We start from the raw sequence: 22146 nt of genomic DNA on the forward strand, positions 1-22146 counted from the left end.
TCCATAAACTTTACTAAATTGAGCAATCATAGCTAATCGTTGAAAGAATAATTAACTGCGAGTAATTAATATCTTATAGCTTGCGGTTTAATCAAGATTGTAAACCGAAGATAACAAAATTTAGTGGGAATATGCATATTAAAAATAAGACTACAATAATAAAATATATTACATTGTTTTTTTTTTACATATACATTAATTTTCTTTGTATTAAATTCTTTGATTTTGTATTAAATTCTTTAATAAAATGGCATACGACGATTTTTACGACAATTTAGATTAAATGCATCAGCGGCGGCCGGGCAGGTGAAGTAGGTGAAGAAAAAAATATAATTAAATTGAGACAAATAAATAAAAAATGAAAACAACATTATTATATCTAAATTCTGAAATCAATTATTTATTCTCTTTTAATTAATCTAAAAATTAAAAAAGACAACTAGCTTTATTAGCGGCACGTACTTGACGGTCAAATCCTGACCTGTGTCACTAGCCGAGTATAATGGGATTTAGGAAGAGGTGAATATCATTTTTGAAATGTGAAATCCATCTGCATAAGCGTTCACGGTTGTCATGGCAACATGACGTCAGCCTATCCTTAGAGATAGCTGAGAAAACTGGTGAGTGCAGTTCCGTCTAAAAATATATTATCCGTCTTTACCCACTGTTGGATGTGTATTTGGTATTCCTATTTTTCGGAAATTTCTTTCAGCGACAATATTTCGAAATTTAGTCTATTATATAGATATTTTTTATATGGTATAGTGTATAGTACAGTATTTATTAGTTTAGTTTAGTCACAGTATTAATTTTATTTGTTTAGTGCACTTTATTAATACATTTCTCTGTGGTTTATTTCGGATATAAAGTGTTCTCGTGGATTTCGTGTGGACAAAAATAATTTTAGACAGACATGAATCCAATTAATGACTTCTTCTTCTTCCTATGCCGTCTCCATTAACGGAGGTTGGCGATCACATTTTTAAAAGTTTATCTGTCTTTGGCAACGTGGAATAATTCGTATACAGTCATGTTGGTCCAGTCTCGAATATTTCGCAGCCATGATTTCCTCTTTCTACCTATTCCCTTTTTGCCATCGCCTCTATCCTGCATGATGACCTGCAGAAGACTATATTAAATGGTGGCTAAAATAATGACTTTGTGTGTAATATATTAGAGACTCCGTTTGGGCATTGGAAAAATGAAGATAAAAGGGATGTTCTTTTACATGGTCGACCAACCAGTATTTTAAACATCTGCGTCTTATCCAGAGTGGTCGGCTGCAATCAACATTTGACTTAGAGTGGGCGGCTGAATCGAAACTCAATAACCCGTTTTAGCAGGCGTATTTTAATCGCCAAAAAACCCTCAATGAAATGTCAAGGTTCAGAACTAAAATACCCCAGACAAGCAGAACGAATCGGATCTAGTATAAGTGCCCTAAAAAACCGTTTTCAATTTATTAGGGCCCTATATATTTTTTTTAACGAGTTTTTAATGAGATTTGGGTATATATTTGGTTTTTATTATATAAGTATTTTAAATGTAAGATATAATTTTATTTTATAATATTTATAGGTATAATTTTAATGCTTTTAATTATATATGTATTTTTCACGTTTTTGTTTAATTATATTGAATTAATTTTAAATTTTCATTTCATATATAAATCTTGCCCATAATTTTATATGTGAGAGTGTGAAATAGATGAGCATATGGCAACACTGACGATAGGTTATGTTCATTGTTCATTGCACCAAATTCCAAATTCAAGTTAACCTAAATAACGACCAACCTATTTTGTAAGCTATGGAATTTAAAGTTGAAATTAAGGAAAATTTTATTAAATATGATGTAGTGAGTAATCCTTTATCTGCATCAACAGATATTGGGGTTATGAAGAATGAACTAGAGGAAGATAACTCCGGTAAGACAAATAATAAAAATTATTAAACTAAACAATGTGATCTAATTCCAATTTTTTTTATTAGTTATGGAAATAAAAACTGGAATTAAGAATGAGTCCCGTGAGGGTGACCAACAATATATAGAGAGTCAGCTATCCACCTCTCTAAATCTGGAAAACTTGAAGAATGAACCAGAAGAAGACTGGGGTAAGGAAAATATTAAAAATGTGTAGGTAGAATTGGTAGAACTTACAATGAGGTAAACAACTTTTTTTTATTAGCTGTGGAAATAAAAACTGATATTAAGAAAGAACCCCTTGAAGGTGACCAACAGTATATAGAGAGTCAGCCATCTAGATCTCACCTCGTCACCTCTCTAGATCTGGAAAACTTGAAGAAAGAACCAGAGGAAGACTCAGGTGAGGAAATAGTAAAAACGTGTAGGTAGAACTTATAATGAAGTACACAACTTCTAATGTATAATGATATATATTTAAATTTTTTTATAAAATTGAAATTATCCAAATGATTTAAAAATTTAAGAACGTTTTTAATTAATACAAAGAGGTAAAATAATGTTTAATATAATTAATACAAAGAGGTAAAATGTTGATGGTTAAGCTGAAAAAAATGGGGTAAATAATTAAGGTAAATATACTAGTAGTTGACATTATAAGAAGAAAACAAAAAACATTATTTAGCCTCAAACGATGTTGAATTTAACTAAAAAATGTATATTCTGGTAATCTAATCCTTCCTGAATATTTAACAAATAAATTTTTGGACAATTGTGCTTTCTAAATAATTTTTATAAAATTTACAACAATTGTTGCAAAAGTGTTAGTAGTTGACACATCAAAATAAAAAAAATTAGTAGTTGAGGTTTCCAGCGACATCCAAGGTTTAGTAATTGACACTCAATTATGTTTTGATAACTTTATTAAGATTATGTAATTATAAGAGAACTTTAATATTATGTAATTATAGTATATTTAAATTCAGAAATTTAGCAATCTACATCCACTGAATCTGAAAACTGCTACTTTATTCTTTCTTCTGAAATGAGTATGTGAGGTTGCAGCATTCTTTTTAGGATTTGATGAAATTGTACTACGCTCACATCTTTATCAATAATTCGAAATGAAGTTTTACTGTCATCACAATAATTCATACCCACAACTTCTGCTTCACAATTATTAAAAATGTTTTGTATTACACATACAAATTTATATTCTTTTTTCTTTTCAGGGAATTTTGCAAGTACATAATCCCCTCCATATAATTTACATGATCAGTGTTTTCCTTATCACTGCAATCACCTATTTCAAAATATATATCATCCAGACTCCTACCAGATTCAACCCATGATTCATTATCATCACTTGATGATTCTTCCTTTTTTTTACTAACTGTATTTTTTTTTCTTCACTTTTAGTTTCTCTTTTTTAACAAAGTTTTTTTATTCTCTTTTCTTTTGTCTTTCTTCTGCACTTTTCTGTTTATCTTCAAGAAGCTTGATCTTATTTTCTTTATTTTCATGATAAGTTTGCCCTGATCTTACATTCAGTTGGCTGGTATCTTTCTTAGGACACACATCGACTTTGTACCACATCAATTTTACAGTTTAAAAAACTCACTATGTAATCTAAGAGTTATTGTACCTAGATTCAATTACTAATGATTTAATAAGTATTTACCACATTTTTTTGGCTTAACAGTCAACATTTTACCAATTTGTAATAATTATATCAACATGGAAATAGGTACTTACTTTTAGGTTTTTACTGAGGATGATCTGATGAGACCAAAAATGTTCTGAAATATTTAATCCGTTTGGATAATTTTAATTTTATAAAAAAGTTTAATTAGTTGTTTACTTAATTGTAAGCTTTTTAAACAATGGTATTCAGCCAACCACTGGGATTTTTCCTTGTATTAGTTATTTTTATAGCTTTCATTCAATCTATAATTAATTTTCAGTAACTACTGTGTTATGTGTTTGTTAATTTGTCTCAGTATAATGTTTTACTTGATTATTTTCATGGCACTTGACCTTATTGAAGTTATTGGGTAAGCGGAAAATAAAAAAAAATCAGAAGGCAAACTCACAAATGTTGTCTTTAATCTTTTTGACATAAGGTAACTTGCCCATCAGTGTGGTGTTGTATTCTGATAAATGTTGTATCTGTTAGAGACGTTTCTGCTTATATTATTAAGAGAAAAAATATTTAGACACCTTAAACACAGAAGGCTAATATGATTATACATATTGTTTATATTTTAGTTATTTAATTATACTTTGTACATTACAAATAGGTACAAATTATACAAAAAAGAATTTGTTTTATATTATGTGATGAAAATATACATATAAATATACAATAGAGCATGGGTCCTATCCCTTTCTAATGAAGGACACCACGATCATCAGTACCAGCTCAAGACATAAAGGAAATAATCCTGGATCGACTTATAAATGAACTGCCACAAGATGGCTTTAAACTGACAACAATTTAAATGGTTGCGGTAATGCGATGGGGAAGGCAATGGAAAACTGCCCCATTATTCTTTAGTTTTTTCATAATGGCACTGACATGATAAGAAAAGTTTTACTGATTATAGTCCTCAGACACCAAGATTAGACAGAAGACAAACACACAGGGCTTCTCAGGCTGTTATCCAGCAAAAAGTATGAAAATAGGCACATGGAACATGAGAAGTATCTATTAGCCCACTTATGTGGATATTAATCTGTTCCAAGTTTGTGTGCCCACAGTGAGCAGTAGTGAAGATGACATAGAGAAATTTTATGATGATATAAAGATGGTAATAAGTCATCTGAAAAATAAAGATATTATTATAATAATAAGAGACTTCAATGCCAAAGTAGGAAAAGGTAGACAAGAAAACATTGTAGGCAATTTCGGCCTTGGACCATGTAATGACAGACAAGATCGTTTTGTAGAATTTTGTATGGATAACATTTTATGTGTTGAGTAAATTTTTATTTACATAAATTTTTTAATGAACTATACGTTCATTAATATTGAAGATACTGTATAGTGCCCTCTTGATAGTTGCCTTCTTTGTTTTTTGTATCTGAATATATTTGTTATATCCTCTTCTTTCATTTGCTATGTCGCATATTAGGATTCGATCAATTGTTTAGTTTGTATTCAGCCAGAGGCCTTCTTTAAGTCAATAAATTGTCTTATAGTAAATCTATTTTTATCTATAGTGCCCTATGATACCTCGTATGTCGCTATATGTTCAATAATAATGAAGATACTGTGTAGTGCCCTCTTGGTAATCACCTTGTTTGTTTTTTCTATCTCAATATCTTCATTATATCCTTCCCTTTCATTTGCTATGTCGCATGTTAGAATTCATTAAGTTGTTTCTTTTGTACTCAGCCAGAGGCCTTCTTTAAGTCAATAAATCAACATTTGTCTTTTAGTTAAACTATTTTTATGCATAGTGCCCTATGACATCTCGTATGTAACTATACGATCATTATTAACACTAACTCCTGGGCCTATTTATCCGCATAAGTTGTCACAGCCTGGCCACTTTTTTTTTCTTTAATAAAATGGTCTATATGTATGTGTTAATTCATATAATGACATTTTTTTTTATTTATAAAAAGGGCTTTATAGGGTGTATTTATTTTTGATACATGTAGTTCACCTAGACGACTTTTCATAATGTCATTACCCATAGCCTATATGCATTGAAATTGATACACATTATTCATAAAACTTTATTAAGAAAAAATGTAAGCAAACATCTAAACAAATTATTGTAAATATACATTATGTGTTAAAAAAAACAAATGTTACAACATAAATTTTTTTTCTCTACATTCAGTACCAGTACACCTAGTGTTGCACTGTTTGGAATTTTTAGATGCATGTGCGCGACCAAAGGGTTTTGTCAGTGTGCTGTAACATATAACACATCGTCCTCTTTTGTCATATTCTTCCAGCCTATGGTGTATTTGTTGAGGTTTTGTAAAATTATTGTCTTTGCAGATGGCAGTCACTAATTCTTCACGAAATTGTGTTACATCCATTTTTTTGTTCAAAGTTTTGTTGTATTTGTCAATAACTCTATTCCCACTTTCCGATACCATTTTATAGAACGTATGATGGAATTATTGTAGGAAGCTTTTTGATCAGAGACGTCAATGTAAGATTTAACAGAATTATATTCTACTATTGTAGACGGGCGTCTAAGATGGGCAGGCCACGTGCACAGACTGCATAACGAGACTTGTAAAACTGGTATGGGAGGAGATTCACACAGTCAAAAGACCACTCAGACGTCCCAGAATGCGATGGAGAGATAACATCCAAGCAGATCTCCGGAAAATGAACATTCCATTTGACCCTAGGTTGATGGAAGATCGAACAAATTGAAAAAAAAGTTGTACAGTCAGCCAAGACCCACCCAGGGTTGTAGCGCTACGTGATGATGATTGTAGATGGCTTTCTTTTTATTCCTGATTTTGTATGAACGTCGACCATTTCTGGATAAGATTTTATAGTCAAGAATGTTACCTCTCTTTTGTCGATCCATTTTCCTACAACTTTAGTGTTGCTCTGTAGTGCCATCATATCTCCTTTATTTAGCTTTGCTTCAAACACCGACTTAGGATTGTATTTTCTATTTTTACGAAGTGTTCCAATTAGATGAATATTGTTATCATTTAATTCGTGTGCCAAACTGACACTAGTGTAAAAATTGTCTGTAACCAAAGTTCGTCCTGAGTGTAGAAAAGGTTGCATTAATTCCATGACCACTAGGGATGCTAGTGATTGTTCCTTAGGTCTTTTTTGCTTTCCGCCATAAATTTTTGCGTGATATGTGTAGCACCCTTTTCCGCAGAGTTTGAAAACTTTTACGCCATATTTATTACGTTTACCATGTATGTACTGTAAAAATGACAAACGTCTTCTAAAGGGAATCATCGATTCATTAATGCAAACGTATTTGCCTTGACCCAAGGCAGATTGAAAACTTCTATTGAGCGCCTGCAACAATGGTTCAACTTTAAACAATCTGCTTATTTCAGGACAAGCTTCATTATCTGAAAAATGGAAGCAAGCAAGAGGAGCCTCAAATCTACACCTCGACATGATTTTCGTCTTGTATATTGAGCAATGATGGATAAAATTAGTGCTCCAATAATCTCGTGGTCGTGGTTTTGTGTTCAAACCCATCCATATCAAAATTCCCAAAAATTTTAATATTTCTTCTCTGTTAGTATCATTTTCACGATTTATAGCATCAATATTTTTTTGTTCGGCATATCAATTTGTTTCCTGCACTAAAATATCCAGTATCTCGTCTGTTAGGAGCATTCTATAAAATGTTAAAAGTGTATCATTTTCCCTACTTTCTACAACTATACCAAAAGAAGTAGTTTCATATATAACGTCGAATGTATTCAAATTTCCGTCAACATTGTTCCATATAAAATTTGCTTGTAAATTCCCTATATGAGGATTTACCATATCTATATTATTTAGATCTTCAATTTCAGATTCAATTTGAAATTTATACGTAACTATAAACTTAATTTGTGAAAGTGTTTCCACTTTCTGCCGTTTTGTTTGTGGTTCACAATCTGAAGAGTATTCACTGTTATCGGAAATATCAGTATATAATGGATCAGCATCTGGATCATCAAATTCACAATCACTTTCGCTAAAATTTTCAGCCAGATGCTCAAGTTCGTGTAAAGAAAGGTACATTGTACCTACATAAATAGTAGCAGTTTAGTAAAACAACTACTTTGAAAACACATTGAGAGTGCACACTGGCAAAAAACCTTACGAGTATGTAATTTGTTTAAGCGGTTTATCCAAGCAGATACTTTGACACAACGTATGAGTACATACAGCTAAAAAACCTTTAGGGTGTGAGAAACATTTGTTTTAGGTCCTTTTCTCTAAAATATCTTTTGAATTGACATAAAATGGCACATTTGTTCAATTTTCTAGTAAAAATTCACTCCTGTATACCCTTACTAATACTTGGAAAATTGTTCTTCTTATTTTAATACAATGTTATGTTTGTTGAAAATTGTCGCGCAAGTAGGAATTTTGATGACAAAATTTCATACCAGCATTTGAGGGGTCTTCTGGCTGTTCTCCTGTTGTTTCGTTTCCAATAGTTGCAAGTCTTTTATCACCCATTCTATTAATGTGGTCTGTCCATGCCCTTTTTCCCACTTTTTATCTGATGAATTGATGCGTGGGGGAAGCGGCATGGGTTTTTTACCGCTGTTTTAGTAGAAATGTTGTATTTTATACACTGGCGCGGTTGTTAAAAGTTAAGCTATATTTGTATAGTCGGTTCGCTATATTTACGCGGGTTTCGGATTAAAAATGTTATTGTAGTACCCAGTTTTAATTACCTGCTCTTTGGGGAAATATCAACTGGTCAAATGAAATGAAAAATAATCCATAACTTTTTTTAATTAAATAATAATGGAATATCTTTTATATAATTGACAGTATAATAAGGAGAATTACTTCATTAATGGAGTGTAATGTGGCTAATATAAACCTAATAATAATTTTATATTACACTTCACACAGAAAATATGGTCTATGTATATTTGTTCCATGGAGAGAATTTCTAATGAAAAATAAAAAAATTTAACTTGCCAACAAAAATGAAAATCAGTCATTATCATCAAAAATATCATAATCGTCATCATCATCACTGTCATCACCATTAATTGTTATTATGATTGGACTTATTTCGTTTATTTTATTTTCACGAGTCCACCAATCTTCTATTAGTTTCTCGCACTTGAATATACAGTTGCACCACACTTCTGGAGTTACAATTGAAAATGCCTTTCGCCAAGGTTCCCGAACTGCGTCGTCGCTATAACCGTTAGGCCCAATATGGTTGTCATAATATTGTTTTGCTATTCCCCATATATATTCGATGGGATTAAACTGGCAATGATACGGTGGCAGACGTAAAACTTGATGACCGTAACTTTCAATAATCTGATCCACAACAAAGGTTTTTGGTTTTGCGTGGATATTTGCCAAGCGTAATAATTCTGATTTTAAAATATGTTGTGTAAATGGTATATGTTCCTTTGTCAACCATTCTTTAATTTTATTAACAGTCCAAGAATTCGTTGGACTTTTGTTTAATACTTCAGAATGGTAAGGTGCATTGTCTAAAATAATTACGCTGGGCTCACTTAAACCTGGGAGAAGTTTTTCGTGTAACCATTTTACAAACATTTCTGTGTTCATATTATCGGTGATAGTCACTTGATTTTGATTTAGATGAAAATATTAAATCAGCACCTTCTATAAAACCCGATTTCCCTCCTGCATGTAAAATTATGTGTCGCTTCCCTTCTCCATCAGTATGTTTGATAGACTTTACGTTATCATCTTGCCATATTCTCTTGGTTGCACCCCTAGAAAATATCCATGTTTCGTCTAAATATATAAAATTTGCCCTTTCTTCTTTTAATTTAGAACATTTTCGTAGAAAGTTAATTCTTTTGTGCACAACAGAACTTCTTCCACAAATGGCTTTTCTGTTATCCTCCTTTTGAAATTTGAAACCCAAATTATGTATCACTTGCCATAGACTTGTTTTGCCAATTTCGTCAAATTTTCTATATTTTAATTCCGAGAGAATTGTATTTAAGGTCACATGTTCCTTGTTGGCTCGCATTCGATAAATGGTATCACGAATTTCAAATTTTTTTCCATCTGGAATATCTTTCGTTTTCAATGATAGGCGAGTTTTTCGGTGATCTTCTTTCGGCCGTTCATTACTGCGATTTTGTAATACTCCTCTTAGTTTGGTTTCACTAATTCCTAGAGCATCACATACGCGTTGTTGAACAGACATTACCGATTTTAAAGAACCGCCATTTTCTTTTTCATCCGTAAAATACTTATGTACACTACAAATTAGACTATCTACATCTAACACACGTCTAGGCATTTTTAAATATTTCCACCAAACATACAATGTCAACACTGGCAAAGAATCAATTCAACTGCAATATTGTAACAAATTTATACCTACCCTAATGTTATTTTAATGTATTTTAAAATATGACCATTAATGCAGTTTTTACCTAATTTTCTGGGAAGTCGTTTACTGCAACTGGTTATCAATGAGTCATTAGCATAATTTTGTTAATCCGAAACCCGCGTAAATATAGCGAACCGACTATAATTAATTCTCTAAAGCATTTGATATTATATAATTTGCTTTCAAATCTTTTTTTTGTCTTTCTTAATATTTAAGGTCTCGTTTATTGAGGTTCATCAAATTTTCCGAGATTTTTTTTATCAGTCTTCTTCTTCTTCACGTGCCATCTCCGCGACGGAGGTTGGCAATCATCATGGCTATTCTGATCTTAGATGCTGCTGCTCTGAATAGTTCAGATTATTATTTTTATCAATATTCTTGATTATTTTCTTAGTCTGTATTTGCCCTTGAGTGGCTCTTCATTTGTTTTGATGGTTTCTTATTAGCCACTTCTAAACCTCCTTTTTTTGTAGCATCTTGTAGCCTACAAAGGTTTCTCTCGAGTCTTGTTTTGCCAACACATCTACTTGTTCATGCTAACTGCTAACTTTGTTGTGCTTAAACTGATTCGCTCGTATTTTGTAAGCTAATTTCTCTGTTATATGTTTCTTACGTGAGTTATTTTTTATTTTAGATTTTTCCCAGAAGAACCGAGTGGAAATTATGAAAACGTTACCTGCATTTTCATGTAGTAAACAACAACGAATAAGTCTAAACGATCAAGAAGCAACAGTAAAAGATTCTGCTTGCTTTACAGATTTCTCTGATATAAATAATCAAAATGCATTCATTGTGACTGAAGAAGGGCTTTATAAATGTGAAATTTGTTTCAAGCAGTTTTCTCGTCGTGGTACTTTGAAATATCATATGAGAACACACACTGGAGAAAAAAATTACAAGTGTGAAATTTGTTTTAAGAAGTTTAGCCAATCAGGTAATTTGAAAGCGCATTTAAGAGTGCATTCTGGAGAAAAGCCTTATGGGTGCGACATTTGTTTGGCGCAATTTAAGGCAGCAGGTAAATTGAAAATCCATTTACGCGCACACACTGGAGAAAAGCCTTACAAGTGTGAAATTTGTTTAAAGCAATTTAGTGAAGCATACATTTTGAAAAACCACTTAAGAGTGCACACTGGAGAAAAGCCTTACAAGTGTGAAATTTGTTTGAAGCAGTTTAGTAAAGGATATAAATTGAAAATTCATGTGCGAGTACACACTGGAGAAAAGCCCTACAAGTGTGAAATTTGTTTTAAGCGGTTTAGCGAAGGAGGCAGTTTGAAAACACATTTTAGGGTGCACACTGGGGAAAAGCCTTATCAGTGTGAAGTTTGTTTTAAGCAGTTTAGTCAAGCAAGTCCTTTAAAAATACATTTGAGATTGCATAGTGGAGAAAAGCCTTACACGTGTGAACTTTGCTTTATGCAGTTTTCTCAAGTAGGTAGACTGAAGTATCATATGAGATTACACACTGAAGAAAAGCTGTACAACTGTGAAATTTGTTTTAAGCAATTTAGTAAAGCATCTAGCTTGAAAACACATTTGAGACTACACACTAGAAAAAAATCGTACAAGTGTGAAATTTGTTTTAAGCAGTTTAGTACAGCAGAAACTTTAAAAACACATTTGAGTGTGCACACTGGTGAGAAGCCTTATAAATGTGAAATTTGTTTCAAGCAGTTTCGTCTAGCACCTAATTTAAACATTCATATGAGAGTGCACACTGGCAAAAAACCTTACAAGTGTGAAATTTGTTTAAAGCGGTTTTCCCAAGCAGGTACTTTGAAGCATCATATGAGTACACACAGCTAAAAGGAGCTTAAGGTTGTGAGACTTTTCTCGAAAGTATCATTTAAATCGACACATAAGCCCAATTTTAAAGCAAAAATGCACTCCTGGATATCTTTACTAATATTTAGAAACTTTTTCTGCTTCTCTTATTTTAAGACAATATCTTGTTTGTTCAAAGTTGTAGCCTAAGTTGGAATTCTGATGTCTAACGTTCATACCAGCATTTGAGAGTTCTTCTGGGTGGTCTGTTGTGTCTGTGGGATGTCTGTCTTACACAGTGTAGCAAGGTTTTAACCCTTAAACATTAAAAGCAAATAAAGGCTTACGGTTTAAGAATAAGTCTAAACCCTATTCATTCTACAAATGCCCAATCGTCAATAGAACCACGTGTAAGCCAAACAGGGTCGTACTGATGTACCGTTCGCGTCATAAAAAACTGGTACAACTCTTATTACCGAAAATCATGTTTTTCAAGTTGTGTAAGTTGATCTTGTCACATGTGTCATTCTAATTTCTAGGGCACTGTTGCCAGTTCAACGAAAATATTATATGAAATCAGCTAAAAGCAGGGCTGTGTGACAGACCGCCAGTTTTGAGTATTCTAAAAACTAAAACATCGAGCATTTTCGATCAGTCAGTCACATTAAATTTGTTTAAACATGCATCCTAAAAAATTCTCATATTAATTTTGTAATTTTTCATTATCTCAATTAAGTACTCATACCTTGATTTGTGTTTTATTATGATTTATGAAAATATTGCAATTCAAATATAGTGATAGATAAAATCAATCTAGACATAACTTTAAATTATTATAATAAAACATTACAGTGAGGTATTGGATTGTATTTGTCACTTTATAATCTACGTAGGATAAAGTATAATGTTAGTTTTTGTTAATGTTATCGTTCATATAATAAATAATAAATTAATCTGGGTAGTTGGCCTGTGACTAAACTTATTGATACAAAATACAGTTCGTGTTCGGTAGGTAATTGAAGTAAAAAATTAGGTACAGTAGATGCATTCCAATGTTCCCTGTGCCAATAATCTAGGTTTAAAGATTCTTCAAATATTTTGGATATTAGCTGAACCCTATCTCTGGTTATTAAATTTATTAAATACGGTTTTTTGTTGTTAATGATAAAAATAATACCTATCTAATAATAACTTTATTTTTTTTAATTAGATTTAGTGCAATTCCGTTATCTGTGATGGCAACAGCGAATTAATTCACGAACCACTGTATCCAGTCTGAACCCAGGTTTACATTGGGAAAAAAAAGTGTACCAGTTTTATATGACGGGAAGTGTACGACCTATGTATCATACGATTTTTAAAAAGATTTACTTTTGAAACTGTTAGTGTAAAAATTTCTTGAAATTTAATCATTATATCACAATTAAACTAAACTCTAAAAAATAACATGACCAGTAAATAACTTAACAATAACTATAACATAAATATAACACAATATATTAACTTAAAAATCAATACGATACAATTAGAATTTAAAATGATGGCGAATTGGGATCTGTAACATGAGAATCTGTCTCGCTTACGGTAATAAATTATATTTTATCGCCTCTTGACGAATGAGACGGCGAATATCAACACGTGCTCATGTTTACTGATGGGAATTTGGTAAACGAATACACTTTATATACAAATTATTTGTATACAATGAACCTACATGAACCGGTAAGCTTGGAAACTCACACTTGTTTGTATAACTAAACATATAAATAAGAAGACGATATTAGAATAGGTATCAATAATTAATAGTTGGTCATTATAGAAATATACATAATCTTGCAATATTAGTGTAGGTCACGGACATGTATTTCTAATTATTGTTTCGAGTTCGACGTGAAATGTAAAACAACGTAATATAACGAAATAAAATATATAGTTGATTGAAATATATTTCGTTGTGGGTTTAATTGACCAAGTACCTAAAAGGCACCTCAATCAACCACCAAAACTATTTAATACCACAACCGGTTGTAATGCCTGTTTTGCTTTTGATGCTCATATATTTCTTTTTTTTTTTTGAAGTTATACTTCTATACGCACGGTCGGCGTTGGAAATTTGCATGAGAGTGAATCTGTGAAACCATTACATATGTAAGATAATGAGGAAGAGAGAGACAGAAAATATATTTTCTCTCTCTTCCTCTCTCGAGAATAAAAATGTTCCTTTTGCATATATATTTAATATTTTATATATTATATAATATTGTATATATATAAATATATATATATATATATATATATATATATATATATATATATATATATATATATATATATAATATGTATTAATATTATTATTTATGTAATATGTTTTGTATTATTTAAAATTAAACGTTTATAATTATTTTACTCTCTTGTATTTCAAAATAATCACTGTTTTACCGAGAACTGTCAATTTTGAAATCCGTTAGTGTAATGTCTAATTGGCAAATCCTTTACGTGTTTGGTTCATACGCTGGTGGTTGTGAGTTCGAATCCCAATTATGAATTTCCTTTTTTATTTTTGAAATGTTTAAAAACCTCACCTTAATCTTATTAAATATATGTAATATACGCAAAAAACATAAATTTTAAAATAAAATGAAAATTTACAACATAATCCGAGTTGTTGGTTTTTTATTTTTATCTTCGTAAAGTAAGTTATGTATATTGGCAGTTTTAAATACTTATGAATATTACATTTTAATTTATATTGTATTATTATATTGAATTATGTTGCAGTGTATTTATTGTATTGTAATTTTTATATTAATAACAAAATAAACAATAAATTTTACTGCAGAGTATGTGTAAATTTTTTTTTGCATTCAACTCCTTTTATACATATATAAAAATAAAAATATATATTTTCATTAAAATATTGATACAATCCTTCATTTACTATACTCCTATTACAGGTCAAATGTTTATATACAGCAAACGATGCACCATATACCTATATAACTAATTCTTTTTCTCTTTCTACCCTCTCTTACCTATAGCATTACATATGTAATGATTGTGCAGATTGACTCCCATATAAATTTTTAACGGCGAACGCGTGTGTAGAAGTATAACTTCTACCGGCAGTCTGCCACACCCGTTTTTTTTTAACAGGTTCTGAAACCTAATTTTATTGATTTAAAAACTAAAAGACACTCTGTAGATATATTTATTAAACATACTTTCAAAATTATTCTTCTCTAATAAATTGCTATGGTTGGGATTTATACCAATTTCTGATTTATATTATCTATTTATGAGAGTTAAGATTCGATAAGTGTATCATCTAAATACTAAACTAATCTTTTGCAATAGGCACTGATATTTGAAAATTTTCTGATATGTAATTTATGCATTAAGCTTTTTTATATACTTTGGTTTTTATTTTAGACTTTCTCCAAGAGAAGGACACTTTGGAAATTATGAAAACAATTGACAAACAATTGACATCTAGTAAAGAACAACGTACGAGTCAACCTGCTGAAGAAAAAACATTAAAATGTGAAATTTGTGATAAGCAGTTTGACAGAAAATATAATTTAAATCTACACATGAAAATCCATACTGGGGAAAAACCTTACAAGTGTGACATTTGTTTTAAGCGGTTTTCTCAACTAAGTAATATGAAAAAACATAGGGGAATACACACCGGAGAAGTTCATTTGAAAAGACATATGTTATTACATACTGGGAAAAAACCTTACCAATGTGAAATTTGTTTTAAGCAATTTAGTGAAGCAGGTAAATTGAAAATTCATTTGATGACACACACTGGAGAAAAACCTTACAAGTGTGAGATTTGTTTTAAGAAGTTTAGACAAGTAGGTCCTTTGAAAACACATATGACAACACACACCGGAGAAAAAACTTACAAGTGTGAAATCTGTTTGAAGCAATTTAGTACAGCAGGGAATTTAAAAGTCCATTTAAGACTGCACACTGGAGAAAAACCGTACAAGTGTGAAATTTGTTTTAAGCAATTTGCTCAGGCAAGTAATTTGAAACAACATGTTATATTTCACACTGGAGAAAAAACCCACAAGTGTGAAATTTGTTTTAAGCAATTTGCTCATGCAAGTAATTTGAAACAACATGTTATATTTCACACTGGAGAAAAAACCCACAAGTGTGAAATTTGTTTTAAATCGTTTAGTGCAGCACATCATTTAAAATATCATATAAGAACGCACACTGGAAAAAAGTTTACAAGTGTGAAATCTGTTTGAAGCAATTTAGTACAGCAGGGAATTTAAAAGTCCATTTAAGACTGCACACTGGAGAAAAACCGTACAAGTGTCAAATTTGTTTTAAGCAATTTACTACAGGAAGTAATTTGAACAAACATTTGAGAGTGCACACTGGAGAAAAACTTTATACATGTGAAATTTGTTTTAAGCACTTTTCTCAAAGAAGTAGCTTAAAAACACATTTGAGGGAGCACAAATGAGAAAATCTTATACATGTGAAACTTGTAAGCACTTTTTTCAGACAAGTAGTTTGACACAACATATGAAGAAATTTCACACTGGAGAATAGCCGTAAAAGTGTCAAATTTGTTTTAAGCAATTTACTACAGGAAGTAATTTGAACAAACATTTTAGAGTTCACACTGGGGAAAAGCCGTACAAGTGTGAAGTTTGTTTTAAGCAGTTTAGCGTAGGAAGCAATTTGAAAAGGCATTTGAGAGTGCATACTGCCTTATAAGTGTGACATTTGTTTTACCCAGTTTTCTTAGTAGTAGTAGTAATAGTTTGAAATATCATATGAGATCACACACTGAAGAAAAGCCGTACAAGTGTGAAATTTGTTTTAATCAGTTTAGTAAAACAACTACTTTGAAAACACATTGAGAGTGCACACTAGCAAAAAATCTTACGAGTGTGTAATTTGTTTTAAGCGGTTTATCCAAGGAGGTACTTTGACATATGAGTACAGACAGCTAAAAAACCTTTAGGGTATGAGAAACATTTGTTTTAGGTCCTTTTCTCGAAAATATCTTTTGAATTGACATATAAATGGCACGTTTGTTAAATTTTCTAGTAAAAATTCACAAAAATTTGTTTGAAGCAATTTAGTCAAGCAGGTAAATTGAAAAAGCATTTGAGAGTGCACACTGGCCAAGAACCTTACAAGTGTGAAATTTGTTTTAAGCGGTTTACTAAAGCAGGTACTTTGAAACATCATACGAGTACTCACATCTAAAAAACCCTAAGGTTGTGAGACTTATTTTAAGTACTTTTCTCGAAAGTATTTATTTAAATCGACATATAAAGTAAAATTTTAAAGCAAAAATGCACTCCTTTATACCTTTATTTACGTTTATTTGGAAACGTTTTCTTCTTATTGTTGTAATACAATGTGTTGTTTGTTCAAAGTTGCAGCCTAAGTTGGAATTCTGATGTCTTAACTTTTATACCAGCATTTGGGAGTTCTTCTGGGTGGTCTGTTGGTGATTGGCCTCACTTTGTAAGTCTTTTATCAATTCTATCTAGGTGATCACTCAATGCCCTTTTTGTCTCTTTCACACAGTTTGTAATACCTGTTTTGCTTTTGATGCTCATATATTTCTTCTTCTTTCTTTCATCTATCGAAGGTTAAAAAGTCACATTACTTACACATTTACTCACTGTAAGCGTCCACTGCTGGACATAGGTCTCCCACAGCTCTTTCCATCTGTCTTTGTCTTGTACGGCTTGTATCCAGTTATTGGTAACACGCTTCATGTCGTCAGTCCATCTAGTTGGTGGATAAATATATTTGTGATAAATTCTTTAAAATATTTTAAATTAATTAGCTTTCATATCTTTTTTTTTTTTTGTTTGAGGACAGGTCTTTAATATGATACGAGGCGTTCTGACAGATCCATATGTATAAAATATCAAGACTAAAATTGTCTAATATAACAGAAGATTCAATATCAATGTTCTTAAACTTAATTATCTGTGTTATTTTATTTCAAACCAAAAAATAAAAATATGTACCTACACCGATTTTTCAAATGTTTGTATCCGATAAATTCTTAGTGAATCGTAGAGTTAAATATTTCTTATAAATCATGATAAACCATATAAAAATGACGATGAGGAAGTTCTTAAAAAAAATTCTGTCTGCTTTAAGTCACTTAATTAAAACACTAATACAGTAAAACATGCGAGATGACACATTTAGTACCGGCTCTAACTTACAATGGGCTATATCTCTCGAACAAAAGCTTATATCGAAAAATGCGTGCCGTTTCTAGGATAGTAAGGGGTCACTGTTTGGATACTAATTATTCGAACAAATGGATTAGAAGGAGAGGTCCTCCGAGTGGCCACCGAGGTCACCAGACTTACCGCCACCTGACTTTTCTATGGGGTTATCTCAAGTCAGTTGTTTATAAACTCAGCCTGCATCACTTGGAGAATTGCGAGAAAGAATTACGCAAGCGTGTCGCGCTATTACTATAAGAACATTTGCCAAAGTTCGTGAAGAATTTGAAAATAGGCTGTATTATTGTTTACATATATTTACATTTGGATGGAATTTTTGAAGTTATACTTCTATACGCGCGCTCCACGTTGGAAATTTGTATGGGAGTGAATCTGTGAAATCATTACATATGTAATATAATGAGTAAGAGAGAGACAGAAGATATATTTTCTCTCTCTTCCTCTCTCGAGAATAAAAATGTTCCTTTTGTATATATAATTTAATATTGTATATATTATATAAAGATATATATACATATATATATATATATATATATATATATATATATATATATATATAATATTATACATATAATAAAATATTTATTAATATTATTATTTATGTGATATGTTTTGTATTATTTATTAAATGTTCATAATTATATTATTCTTTTGTATTTCAAAATAATAATCTCAATAAATCACTGTATGATCCAGAACTGCCAATTTTGAAATACATTTGTGTTATGTCCTCGGTAGTGTAGTAGTCAGTATCCCCGCCTGTCACACGGGAGACCGGGGTTCGATTCCCAGTCGGGGAGGACTTTTTTGTTAATATTATTACATTATTGTCATTTTTAAATACTTGTGAATATTGCACTTTAATTTGTATTGTATTATTATATGGAATTATGTTGCACTGTATTGTGTATTTTTTTATGTATATTATTGCCATTTTTAAATACTTATTAATATGGCAGTTTAATTTATATTGTATTATTCTAGGTCTAAATTTTGGTATTTTAAATATCATTTTACCGTTGTCTAAAATAAAATTAAAAGACTTTTCTAACAACGAAAAACAAACTTGTACTAAATATAAGCAAAAGCCTAGCTTGTATATGGAACTTGCTTTGCTAAAAGACAGTTCAAATTGAGAAAAGCATATCTACAATAATACTCTTAACATTTTATGCCCAAACACAAATGCTGAACAAGATGAAAACACAATTGTATTATTATATTAATAACAAAATAAACAATGAATTTTACTGCAGAGTATGTGTAAAAAAAATTTGCATTCAACTCCTTTCATACATATGTATATGAAAATAAAAATATATATTTTCATTAAAATATTGATTCAATCCTTCATTGTTAGAAAGTTGTTATTAATTCTGTTTCTCTTTCTGATATGTCTTACCTATAGAATTACATATGTGATGATTGTGCAGATTGACTCTAAAATAAATTTGTAACGGCGAATGCGTTTATAGAAGTGTAACTTCCACCGGCAGTCCCACTGGACTGCCACACCCGTTTTTTTATAGCCTTTATTTCAATGATGTATCACAAGAAGGGGTTTGCAAATTTTTCGATATCAGCTTTTGTACGTGAGATATAGCCCTTGTAAGTTTTTAAAACTTAAATGGTAAGAAATATATGAGTTTCAAGTTGCACTACACTCTACTTTGATTATTGTGTGTATAGTTGCTTAAAGATCATCCAATGTAAATTGTTGTATCAATTTTTATTGTTATTAATAAGTTTATTTGTGAAAAATATTAGAAAACACTTATTGTTGTAGTTGTAATGAAATTATTATTAAAATTAACAAAAAATCTGTTTTTTTTTTATTTTCATTGTCTTAATAAAATGATGCTGGTAATGACAGCGCAACAATATGGAGTGGAATTACCATTTAAAAAAAATGGAAAAATGGTGTAACTACCTATTAAAATTGTAATTAGTTTTTATAGTAATTTGTAATAAAAATTTCAATGTTTACCTATTCCATTTTTACTTTCTAAAAAAACAGTGTGCTTATAAATTAAGGAGAGAATTTGTACTTAAATATTTAGAGGTTGAATATCTATACTCAATTGTTACCCACATTAAAAAAAACATTTTTTCAAACCTATAAAAACATCCGTCCAGTTCTTGTAATTCCAGATTTTTTTATATTATCTGATGGTGAGTGCTTTTAAAAAATCTTATATGAAAGCTTATCAGCTTTCTTCAGACTATTTATTTGTTTTGGCATAGCACAATCACAATACACAACAATAATTAGTTTTTAAAGCTACTAAGCTAAATTTAATATGTATTTATAAATACAATTTATTAATATATATTATATTATAATCAAAGTGTGTAAGAAATCAAAACATAAACAAAATTCTTACTCTAAAAAAGCGGCTACACTTTTGCCACACGCTGAACTATCAATAAAATGTTTGTCTTAAATAGACATATATAGTTACACTGACTGCTCTGTCACAACTTCCGTCATAACCTGCCAAGATTGTCATTTTAATCAGTTGCTTTATTGAAGTCCTCGTAGACATACCGTCTCAGGACTTGCAACTTATTGCAGAGTCATATGTCACCATGTTACCAATCCAACGGTAACTTTACCATCTAAATTGTAAAACAGACATTATGTAAACTAAATTTCAATTAGCAATTTTTAAAGGGTTTGTAACCCCATATTTAGTGGCTACATCCATGTATTAATTTGTAAGTATTAACCACATTTTACACTAACCTTAGTCAAAACTTAAATTATTTCAATTCTTTTTAATTAAGTGGTTAAATACTTTTAGGGTACTGATGATGGAATACTTATTCCGAAAACGTTTTGCCAATTTAACATAGCCCAACTGGGTTTTTTATATACCTTTTTATAAAGGATTTTATTCAAAATTTTTAATATATGGTATACAGCCAAACACAGGAACTTAGTTTCCTTGTGGATTTTAATATTGGTATCCATGTCTTGTTAATTTTCAGTCCTTCTATCCGATTAAAATTATTTGGGTGCTTATATATTTCCACCGCTTCCCGATACAACCGTGGGTAGTACTATGAACTTTTGTTTAGCATCTGCGTTTCTTCAAATAGTATTCGATGCTCTCCGCTTCCCAAAGCGTGTTCGGCAACGGCAGATTTGTCAATATGTCCTAAACGACAATGGCTTTTATGTTCATTTATCCTTGTGTTTGTGTGTCTTTTCGTGGTTCCCACATATACCATTCCACATGTGCGTGGTATTCGGTATACTCCGGCCGTTGTAATGGGTCGCGTTTGTCTTTCACCGATCTTAAACAGTCCTTGATTTTCTTTGTAGGCTTGAAAATGGTCTTTACGTTGGCTTTCTTAAGTATTCCCCAATTCTGTCTGTTACCCCCGATATATAGGGCAAGAACGCTTTGCCTTTACATTCTGTTTCTTCATCCTTTCTTCTAGAGATGTTGTTCATCGCTTTATGTATTTCTCTTCTGGTATAACCATTAGAGGTGAGCGCTTTTTCAATATGAAGAAGTTCACTTTGGAGAAGCTTTGGTTCACAAATTCTCTTCGCCCTCTTCGCCAGAGTTTTGATGATACCTTGTTTTTGGCTTGGATGTTAATTTGAGTTCCTGTTTAGGTTTCTGTCCGTGCGTGTAGGTTTTCGATACACTTTATGTCCTAAGTAACCTTCCTTTCGATATACTAATGCATCTAGGAACGCTAGTTGTTGATCTTTTTCTGTTTCCCTCTTAAATTGAATATTTGGATGTAGTGTGTTTATATAAGACAGGAAACCCTTCAGTTTTTCTACTCCATGACCCCAATCACAAAAGTGTCATCGACGTATCTAAATCATACCCTTGGCCTGTATGCTGAGTCCATTACCCTCTTCTCTAAATGCTCCATGAAAAGGTTGGCTACGACCGGGCTTAGTGAGCTTACCATTGCCACTCCATCTATCTGTTCATAAATCTGGTCTTCCCATGAAAAGTAGGATAGCTCTACTTCAGTGATTTTTCATGTTTATTTAGTATTCAGTATGCTTATTTCCTGTAAATCTATATTATAATGTAAGCTTCCTAAATAAACATTATTAGTATTAATTACAATAAATTTCTATTATTATTGTGTTTTATTACAAC

At 31.1% G+C, this 22146-nt stretch overlaps 1 protein-coding gene across 2 annotated transcripts; it reads left to right on the forward strand.

Annotated features, from left to right (window-relative positions):
- Positions 1-1769: 1769 nt before the first annotated feature.
- LOC140443794 (uncharacterized) lies at positions 1770-18409 on the forward strand. Of its 2 annotated transcripts, none has more exons than XM_072535260.1 (4): positions 1770-1927; positions 1992-2114; positions 2189-2326; positions 15192-18409. In XM_072535260.1, the coding sequence occupies exons 1-4, from the start codon at positions 1810-1812 to the stop codon at positions 16025-16027; spliced, it is 1215 nt and encodes a 404-aa protein (XP_072391361.1). In that variant the 5' UTR covers positions 1770-1809; the 3' UTR covers positions 16028-18409. The 2 variants fall into 2 exon arrangements, with proteins under 2 accessions (XP_072391361.1, XP_072391353.1); XM_072535252.1 differs by lacking the exon at positions 15192-18409 and adding an exon at positions 10630-13931.
- Positions 18410-22146: the final 3737 nt, after the last annotated feature.

Source organism: Diabrotica undecimpunctata, chromosome 1, assembly GCF_040954645.1.
Source record: "Diabrotica undecimpunctata isolate CICGRU chromosome 1, icDiaUnde3, whole genome shotgun sequence".
In the NCBI taxonomy this organism is placed as follows: domain Eukaryota; kingdom Metazoa; phylum Arthropoda; class Insecta; order Coleoptera; family Chrysomelidae; genus Diabrotica; species Diabrotica undecimpunctata.

Excerpts from the sequence above, each read along its gene's own strand:
- LOC140443794 (XM_072535252.1), top strand. The coding sequence starts at position 1,810 with ATGGAATTTAAAGTTGAAATTAAGGAAAATTTTATTAAATATGATGTA. Across the intron at positions 1,928-1,991 it reads ACTAGAGGAAGATAACTCCG|TTATGGAAATAAAAACTGGA; the intron begins GTAAGACAAATA and ends TTTTTTTATTAG. Across the intron at positions 2,115-2,188 it reads TGAACCAGAAGAAGACTGGG|CTGTGGAAATAAAAACTGAT; the intron begins GTAAGGAAAATA and ends TTTTTTTATTAG.